The sequence below is a fragment of the Humulus lupulus genome, chromosome 8 (genome assembly GCF_963169125.1).
Source record: "Humulus lupulus chromosome 8, drHumLupu1.1, whole genome shotgun sequence".
Classification (NCBI taxonomy): domain Eukaryota; kingdom Viridiplantae; phylum Streptophyta; class Magnoliopsida; order Rosales; family Cannabaceae; genus Humulus; species Humulus lupulus.
Window position 1 is genome coordinate 65428670 of NC_084800.1, and position 9965 is coordinate 65438634.

Genomic DNA, 9965 nt, shown 5'->3' on the forward strand with positions numbered 1-9965 from the left:
GCTCTGCATGTGCTCTGTTCATCGTTGGTTCATGAATTTTTTTCTAACCTTTCTACTGCTATTATTGGGAAAGTCTTTTTGCATGGAAATTGGATTCCATTTACTCCATCGGTTATTGCCGAATGTTTACACTTGCCTCTACTTGATGAGCCTACATTCTCTGCTGAGTTTAATTTGGACATGGATGAGGTGGCTCGCACTCTCACTGGCAATCCTTCTTCGACTTGGCCCACTTCCAATGCGGTTCTTGCTGCTGATCTCACCCCTCTCTACCATATTTTGCACGTGGTTGCTATATTCAATTGGCAGCCCACTGCTCACAAGTCCACAGTTTGGGCTGATTTGGCTCGCTTTCTCTTTGTTGTGGGTACTCGCCAGTCTATCAGTTTACCTCACTGTCTGTTTAAGGTTATATTGGAGGCTGCCATGTGGCCTGGGGTCTCTCGGATTTTTCCACTGCCTTGTCTGATTCAACGCGCCGCTCTCTGTTTCTCTGATGTCCCTTCCAAAAGCTTGGACACCCGCATCTCTCTCAAGGCCATAAACTTGGCCTCCACTTGGTCCAAAGCTAAGAAGAAAGGTCCCTCAGTTAAGGACCCTATGGCTGCCTCTTCCTTGGGTGTCAAGCCATCCTCATGGAAGTATCCCTTGTTTGACTGGATTCATTCTCTCAGCACTGAGTTTCGGTCCTTCAAACCTGAGTTCAGATTGGCCCAAGCTTAGACTCACGCATTTCAGTCTGCTATTCTTAGTCACCTTGGTTTGCCTCCTCTCTCAGTCCTGTCCTCCACTGCTGATGATTCGTTTAAGGATGCACCACCATCTCGGGGAGGGGGGCAAGTCCTTAGTCCCACTGCCACTGGTTCCCAGCTTGCTGACACCAGCCTGTGCCTCCTGTCGTTGCCCCTCAGGGGGAGTTTGTTGTGCCGCCAGGCACCCTCAAGCGTCGTAAGAAGAAGAAGCAACCTTCTTCCTCCCAGTAGTTGTGGTTCAACTTTGGCATGCCCTCTGAACATTGAGGGGGAGTTTTTTTAGATTATCTTTAGTTAACTAACATTGTCTGGCGTCTTTTTAGTTGAGTTTGAACTATTTTTACTACTTGCTGCTTTTGATTTTTCTCTGTTGGTATCTGATTGTATTTTGAGCAAGTGGTTTTGTTATTGGTATCCTAATATGACAATTTATCTAATTTAGTTGTTGCTGTTATCAAATCTGTCTGCTGTTAGTTCTTGTCAGCTTTATGTGCTAAAAGTATAAATCAGTTCACTATTCATATGCATGCCAATGGGGAAGTTTGTAAGTGTTATTTTTGTCATGCATTGTTTTTCATGTTATAACACTAAAAGCCCAGTAGTACGTGATTTCTATTTTCAGCACATGACTTGCTTAGCTAGTTTATTTTTAGCCCTAGTATATATATTCGTTCTTTCCGTGTTTCCCTCACCTTTTTTAGCAGCTAAAAAGTATCTTCTCCAAGAAATACTCTCTGTAAAAGGTCTGAAGCTCTTGATGCTTCATTGTTTATTACCCATGGCGTTTTGGTGATTCCTCACTATTTATCTCAAGTTTTCTGGTGTAAACCTTGAAAGGATTTCAATATAAGTCTCAAGAGGAGCTTGAGCAGTAGCTGGAGGGAGTCCAACAACGTTCAAAACCAGTGGAAGGCTGGTTGCTTGAAGACTTTCACAAAATAGAGACTTGTTTGTTGATTGTAAACCAAATTAGAAGGGGGTTTTAATTTGTGTTTTTTTGTTGTTGTTTGTATTTGTAATAACTCTGATTATTTTAGTGAATTTGCTTCACCTCTGGACTAGGTCTCATAGAGTAGGTTGTGAGAAATCATGGCTGAACCATGTAAAAATATAAAAATGTTGTGTCATTTTCATTATTCTTGCACTTGATTATGATTCAAATCTAATTTTTATTTGATTAATTATTTGAAAATTTTAGTGAATAGTTGAGTAGCAGTACTTGACTAACTTTCACAAGCCAAATAGAATAGAAATAGAAATAGAAATTTGGTGCCCGAGTGCGCTATGACTTCCTGCTTTGAACAGTTTCAGTAACATGTATCGATCATGCATGACTTGTATACTTTGACTATCCTCATACTTGAATTGAACAAGCACTAGCTGGCAATATTGAAAAGAAAAATTTGGACGGTATATCGTTATCGGCATTGACTTGTATTGACTTGATACAAAGCGTGCATTAATAAGACAGTGAGTCCCCATCTAGGGTCTGATCTGAGGCTGAGCTTAGCTAGCTTGTTAACTACTACTTTCATGGCGATCAAAGCTTGGTTCCTGGTGTTCATGGCGGCTCTGCTTTCATGTGGGGACTCCAAGTATATTGCTTACAACACTACGTCCGCCATTGTTAGTGGAAAGATCAATGTTCATTTGGTTCCCCATACTCACGATGATGTTGGATGGTTGAAGACCATTGATCAGTACTATGTTGGCTCCAACAACTCCATTCAGGTCATATATTCTTTCTTCTCACGTTTTATAATTATAATTCTTTTTTATTTAAAAATATCATTTAACATTATTGATATTATTAATGGAATAATAACAGGTTGCTTGTGTTCAAAACGAGTTGGATTCAATAGTTCCCGCGTTGTTGGCCGATAAGAATCGCAAGTTCATTTACGTAGAACAGGCAAGAAAATCTACATTTGATATAATATATATACATACATATATATATATATGTGTGTATGTATGAAATGGGATTGTAGTGTTTTATTTCTAAAATGAGTTTTAGTAAATGGCAGGCATTTTTCCAGCTTTGGTGGGATGAACAGAGTGAGGTGATTAAAAGCACAGTCAAGAAACTAGTCAGCTCTGGTCAACTAGAGCTCATGTACTTACTAAACAAACTAAGATAATCAATGTATCTCTCTTCTACTTTTCAGTTATCTTTGATTTTTATTATTTGATGTGTGGATTTTGGATTGTTTTTGCTCTTGGGGATGTGCAGAAATGGGGGTATTTGCATGCACGATGAGGCCGCAACTCATTACATTGATATGATTGATCAGACTACTCTTGGGCATCGCTTTATAAAGGCAGAGTTTAATGTCACTCCTAGAATTGGTTGGCAGATTGATCCATTTGGCCATTCTGCAGTACAGGCCTACCTGTTAGGAGCTGAAGTATGGTTTTGTTTCATCTTTTGGATGTTTTTAAAGAGCCACCATAAACCAATCGGTTACAGTTAACCCCTTTTGCCTCTTTTTTGTTCTTGGGTTTCTTAGGTTGGATTTGACTCAGTTTTCTTCGGAAGAATTGACTACCAAGATAGAGCTAAGCGAAAAAATGACAAGACCCTTGAGGTTGTCTGGCGAGGATCCAAGAGTCTTGGCTCATCTGCACAGGTTATTTTCACATAATATGTTTCCTTTGAAACTGTAATTGAAGTGATCTAAGCTACATAAACCTCTTTCAACTTACTTTCTTACCATATTGTTGTTCTCTGTAGATCTTTGCTGGCGCTTTTCCTGACAATTATGGACCTCCTAGCGGATTCTTCTACGAAGTTAATAGTGATAACGATGATCCTATTGTCCAGGTGAGTCATTGGTCAATTATTGTTGAGCATTTTACATAGTTTTTCCTATAAATATTTACTTTATTCTTTCACTTGAAGGATAATCCCAATTTGTTTAGCTACAATGTGACGGAGCGTGTGAATGATTTTGTGGCTGCTGCTATATCACAAGTAAGATGCACGGAGTTACTTGTCTCATCAAAATAACAATGCAATTCTGTCAAAGTAATCGCAATTTTTCAGGCTAATATTACTCGTACAAATCATGTCATGTGGACGATGGGGTCAGATTTCAAGTACCAATATGCAACCACGTGGTTTCGGCAGATGGACAAGCTTATTCATTATGTCAATCACGTTAGTTATTGTTTAAAACTCATTCCAATACAAGCATCTTTAGCGGTTCTCAACTTTTATGTCCTTGTGTTTTCTTATAATTTTGAGACTACTTACAATGTGGATGCTTATAGGATGGGCGTGTAAATGCCCTATACTCAACCCCATCAATATACACTGATGCAAAACATGCAGCCGATGAGTCCTGGCCATTAAAGAATGAAGACTACTTCCCGTAAGTCCATATGATCAAAACTCCAAATCTTCTTCTGTCTGTGTTGCCCTGACCACTTTCATGTCAATAACTCAGCTATGCAGACCGAGTAAATGCATACTGGACTGGTTATTTTACTAGCAGACCAGCCCTTAAAGGCTACGTTAGAGTGACAAGCAGCTACTATTTGGTAAACTTTTGATCCATTTGGTTATCAATTATCACAAGATATCAAGGTTGTGATGCTCATTGCCTTGTAATATCCATTAACAGGCAGCAAGGCAACTAGAGTTTTTTAGGGGAAGGAGTAAAGCGGGGCTGAACATGGACTATCTTGCTGATGCTTTAGCAATTGCTCAACATCATGACGCAGTTAGTGGTACATCACAACAGCATGTTGCAGATGATTATGCAAAAAGAATTGCAATTGGTTACACTGAGGTAAGACTTCATGTCATTCATTCCCCTCATTGGTTTGTAATTTTGAATCTTTTTTATTTAATTTTTGGTTTCAGGCTGAGGAGGTTGTTGCAGCATCACTTTTACAGTTAACAGATTTGACATCAAAAACTGGTTACAACCACTCTTCTATTAAGTATCAACAGGCAAATGAAACTTACTTCTTGTCTTAAGTTTCTGCTATTTTCAAAAACTTCGGTTAATTGCTTGATTCACCATTACCCTGATCAGTGTTAATAGTATAGCTGGTACGTAGTACATCATCATTTTTGTATTCGCTTAAGTTGAAAATTTGAAGGTGATCTTTCAATTAGTTGTCCTCGTCAACCCATTTACTTTAGAGTCTGCTAATTAGTTTCTAGAATTGGCAGTATTAAGCTGATTGGGATATGTTTATGTATACATATATATCTTAACTGTATTATGATTATGTTTCCTGTGTTTTTATTAAGATTATTCAGCATGCAAATTCTATGTATTTATTGTCTTTCTTATCTTATTTTGTTTAGTGCCCACTTTTGAATATTAGCTATTGTCCCCCATCAGAGGTCGATCTTTCAAAGGGAAAGAATCTGGTGAGGATTAGTAATGTGGTAAAAACTAACAATTAAGATGCTAAGCCTTGAAAAGTTTAAATATTCCTAATCATTTTCTTTTGTTTCTCCTTCTGTAGGTTATTGTAGTTTATAACCCCCTGGGATGGAAAAGAGAGGATGTTGTTAAGATTCCAGTGAGTAATACCTTAACCATGCACTTTCTCTTGTTTCATTTTCTTATGAAAGAAGAAGCATCCATTAAAAAAAAATTAATTTTTGTACTCTCTTACATGTCTTGTTGCAACAAAAAATTAGCAATCTATTATTCTGTGAATATTTCATGTTTGAACATATACATAATTTAGTGTGAAAAGCACTTGCTTCAATACTTTCTTTGTTTACTTCTGCCATGATCTGACCTTATCAACCTTACTACAGATTGTGGATGAGAATGTGGTTGTTAAGGATCTTAGAGGAAAGGAAATTGAATCACAGGTCACACCTCTGTCTCATGTTTCTGTCGCCATAAGAAAATACCATGCAAAGGCCTATTTGGGAAAATATCCGAAAGTGACCCCTCGCTATTGGCTCTTATTTTCAGCCACTGTACCACCTCTTGGTTTCAGTTCTTACACTGTCTCAAGTGCCAAACGGGCAGGTATTGAACTCTTGCATCTATAACACTCATAGAGCTTATAAAAAATAGATTAGAGTTTCCATATATATTTGCTCAAGACTTTTTTGTTCCATATTTGCAGCTGGTGGTTCTGAGAAAGAATCAGTGTATGTGTCAGATAGAAATGAAGATCAGAAAATACAAGTGGGGACAGGAAACTTAAAACTTGTTTATTCTGAAAAGAATGGAGAGCTTACCAAATACATTAACAAAAGAAGCATGGTATGCTGTTATCTTTTTACTCAACTGCAGCATGCACGATTTTGATGATTGTTCAAATAAAACTGTTTGAGAAAACATGGCTTTCTTCTTTATGGTTACATCATTGAAGTACTTGGCTTGATTTTCTTGTGCAATTCAAGGTTGAAGAGTCGATACAGCAATCCTTTGGCTATTACTCTGGAGATGATGGAAGTGTGGATTTTCAGGCCTCAGGACCATACATCTTTCGTCCTAATGTCACTTATCCTATTAAATACGAAAAGAAGGTAAATAATACTATGCTTTTAAAGCAATTTGATTATATGACTTACCTGTAATCAATAGAATATCTAGAATCCATTATTGGAAATTTCAGGTTCCTCTTACTATTTACCGTGGACCAATATTGGATGAAGTACATCAGAGAATCAATTCATGGATATATCAGGTGCTTATTCCTATATTTTCTCTTCACTGATTGGATCTTTCAAAGAGTTCATTATATGGATTATCCAATATCTAGGCTTTTCATGCCATTATTGACATAGTTTATTTTTGCACTGTCTGAGCAGATCACTAGAGTGTTCAAGAGAAAAGAACATGTCGAATTTGAGTTCGCTGTAAGTTTATCGTACTTGTGGATTGTAATTTGCAAAAAGTAATTCTTGTTTCATTTGAATGTGTGACAATTTTGATGTAGTGCTTATCCCTCAACAATATTTTCACTTTCAGATAGGACCAATACCAATCCATGATGGAATTGGAAAAGAGATAGTAACTAAAATTTCAAGCAGTTTGAAAAGCAACAAAACATTCTATACAGATTCTAATGGGCGTGATTTTATCGAAAGGGTACGCTGTCATCAATTAGTTACTAAAGCTGATATTGCATTGCTTTCTTGTTTAATTTCTTTAAGTTGCTTCAAAGATGCAAATCACAAGTGTTTTCACAATTTTTTATTAATAAATTGTTACATTTTAGATTCGAGATTATAGGAAAGACTGGAAGCTGGAAGTGAATCAACCTGTTGCAGGAAACTATTGCCCAGTATGTTCATTAGATAATTTAACTAATCAACTTGTTTCTATTTGTCTTCACTTGGAGATTGTATGTACTTAAGTTTTTTTTCCTTTTTTTTTTATATCAACTTATGGTTGATTTTTGAGTCTATTATTCCATGAAGATCTGATCATAGTCTAATTTAAACTCAGGCAGCACATTTTGTTAGTCATACCAGATAATACTATTACTACTGTTTGCTTCATCTAACAATCTGGTATATGACTATGCAATCTATGTTATGATGCCTATTCCATTCCACAACAAGGAATTTATGGAGATGTAAGGATGTAGATGAGATGAGATATATTGTTGACTAGAGAATTTGAAACTATTACAATGGATTACTTTAAAATTTGAACTCAAAAGTAATCACCAACTGACAGCATGCATGACAAAGTCTGGTCTATTGTTCCTGCAGTCCACTTTTTAGAAGCACATATGATGAAGTTTGGTTTATCTTTCTTTCAGATTAATCTTGGGATCTATACAAAGGATGAGAGCTCTGAGCTCTCCCTGTTGGTAGATAGAGCAGTGGGTGGATCCAGCATTGTGGATGGGCAATTAGAACTTATGCTTCACAGGTTTAAATTTCTTCATCTTTTGTGCTTGAACTGATAAGAGATCTAAGAATGACTTGGTTTTTGTGTTATAAAGAGTGTGTTATGGTGTGAATTCAAAGGGGTTAAGATTTGGAAGATCCCAAAAAATTCAATGCTATGTTTTGAACCTGCATTAGTTTTGCATATATGGATTATCTCCACCAATGTGCATATTCTAAGCACATACCGGTACACTAGCTCAAATTCTTTTATGCATTGGTTTTCATTACAGTCTACAATATGATGTTTAAAGACAATGCCACATTTTCCAACTAGGGTAAAATCTCAAACAAATCCTGGATTTACTTCTTTGTGTAGGAGGTTGCTGGGATATGATGATCGAGGGGTTTTAGAGGCACTAAACGAAACAGTTTGCATTGCTGATAACTGCCAAGGCCTAACTGTAAGAGCATAACCAATGTTGTTCTTGGTTTTTAAGAAGATCACAATATTCAAATGTAGTTTCTTTTCTCATACTTGCAGGTAGTAGGAAAGTACTATCTCAGAATTGATCCACTGGGAGAAGGTGCTAAATGGCGTCGATCTTATGGTCAGGAATTATATTCTCCATTTCTTTTAGCATTCACTGAACAGGTGAAATGAGGACAATGAAGTATTTGGTAGACAAAGTTGTTCATTCATAACATGTATATGACAAATTATCTTTTTTCAGGATGGACACAACTGGAATTCTCATGTTCCAACCTTTTATGGCATGAGCCCCTCCTATGTTTTACCTGATAATGTTGCAATACTGACTCTTCAGGTTTATGACTCAAATAGTTAAATTTATCTCATAGTCTTACTTAATCTATAAGATCATTTTTTTTCCTTTGTATTATGAAAGCTCTTAAACCATAGTTGTATTGCTTCTCATCATGTCATGTTGTTGATCTCTGTAGGAGCTAGAAGGTGGAGAAGTCCTCCTTCGATTGGCGCACTTGTACGAGGTTTGATTTCTCTCTTATGATCAATTTCTAATTGAAGTTTCCATTTTCATCTTCAATCTTAAAAGACCTTCTAAGACTGATATTCTCATGGTGCTCTTTAAAAGGTTGGAGAGGATAAAGATCTTTCCACCATGGCAAGTGTAGAATTGAAAAAAGTGTTCAACAATAAGAAGGTAAGTCAAATAAATGGCTAATGAAAATAACTTGGTCTCCAATTGTCTATCACTTAATTATTTGTAGTGATATGATATTCTTCTTTCCTTTAAATTCAGATAAATAGGTTGGAAGAGACCAGTTTATCTGCTAACCAAAAAAGAGCAGAAATGGAGAAAAAGAGACTAGTCTGGAAAGTAGAAGGCTCTTCTGAAGAGCCAAAGGTATCAAGGGGAAGACCAATTGATCCAACAAAGCTAGTTGTAGAACTTGCTCCAATGGAAATCCGAACCTTCATTATCAGCTTCTACTCTTGATGATCAACAACTGAAAGGTTCAAGCCTCCTACAACAATGAATAAGTCAACTTTTTCAAAAAAAAACTTTCGAAATCAGGGAAGAGATTTTTATGATTGGGTTTCACTTTGCAGATTCCATACAAGAAAATTGGCATTGGAAACAAAATGCTATCATATACCATAGATTTGTTTGCAGTGAAGAAGTTTTGTTTTATAAATTGGAATGAAATTTAGCACATTTTATTTGATTTTTTAAGTGAAGAAATAAGAATTTGTGTAGTAAAGGAAAACTTGAAATCAAATAAAATTATAAATTTTTTACAAGTTAGTTTAGTGAATTATTTATTTGGATACACTCTGCCTGAAAAGACTTCATACCAATTGATATGTGTGTCTACATTTACAAATTTTATTTCTTTTCCATCTTCTCTCTAATTCTAATTAATGTTGGACTTTTTTGAATTCTCATTTCACAAGATACATAGTAATAACATTTCATTTGTGAGAAAGTAAAACTCGTAATGTTTTTTTTTGACCAAATACAAATGTTAAATAGACTTGCCTCTATAGTTTTGCTATTGGGTTGGGGTGCTATGTTGAACGGTTGATGATGGGCAAATCAATTAAATTTAAGAATAAATACGATCTTTGTCACGTGTGACGTGTCATTGTCATTTTATATCATGTCATTGCTACATATATAGTTAAAATTAAACATTAAAATAATATTACAAAAAATAATCAAAAAATTAAAAAAAAAAAAAATTTGTCTTTTTTTCTTTCTCTCCTCCATTTAAAAATTATAAATTTTTCTTAATCTTTAAAATTAAATAATAAAAAAAAGTAGAAATAGAAAAAAAAAAAGTAAAAAAATATATATTTTAATAAGAAAATATATTTAATAATATTTTAGTAAATTAAATTA

General features: G+C 35.6%; 1 protein-coding gene across 1 annotated transcript; it reads left to right on the forward strand.

Moving 5' to 3' along the window:
* Positions 1-2233: 2233 nt before the first annotated feature.
* Positions 2234-9358, forward strand: LOC133797584 (probable alpha-mannosidase At5g13980). The gene is made up of 28 exons (XM_062235534.1): positions 2234-2483; positions 2581-2664; positions 2780-2868; positions 2986-3160; positions 3263-3382; positions 3487-3576; positions 3655-3726; positions 3799-3912; positions 4026-4126; positions 4202-4295; positions 4379-4546; positions 4621-4710; positions 5074-5139; positions 5238-5294; positions 5539-5758; positions 5859-5998; positions 6139-6264; positions 6354-6425; positions 6550-6597; positions 6710-6829; positions 6960-7025; positions 7509-7621; positions 7958-8042; positions 8123-8233; positions 8313-8405; positions 8542-8589; positions 8694-8762; positions 8862-9358. The coding sequence occupies exons 1-28, from the start codon at positions 2286-2288 to the stop codon at positions 9057-9059; spliced, it is 3027 nt and encodes a 1008-aa protein (XP_062091518.1). The 5' UTR covers positions 2234-2285; the 3' UTR covers positions 9060-9358.
* Positions 9359-9965: the final 607 nt, after the last annotated feature.

Bases quoted from the DNA above. Each gene is read 5' to 3' on its own strand.
- LOC133797584 (XM_062235534.1), top strand. From the start codon at position 2,286: ATGGCGATCAAAGCTTGGTTCCTGGTGTTCATGGCGGCTCTGCTTTCA. The intron at 2,869-2,985 runs GTACTTACTAAA...GGGGATGTGCAG, and splicing joins TCTGGTCAACTAGAGCTCAT to AAATGGGGGTATTTGCATGC. The intron at 7,622-7,957 runs GTTTAAATTTCT...TTCTTTGTGTAG, and splicing joins TTAGAACTTATGCTTCACAG to GAGGTTGCTGGGATATGATG.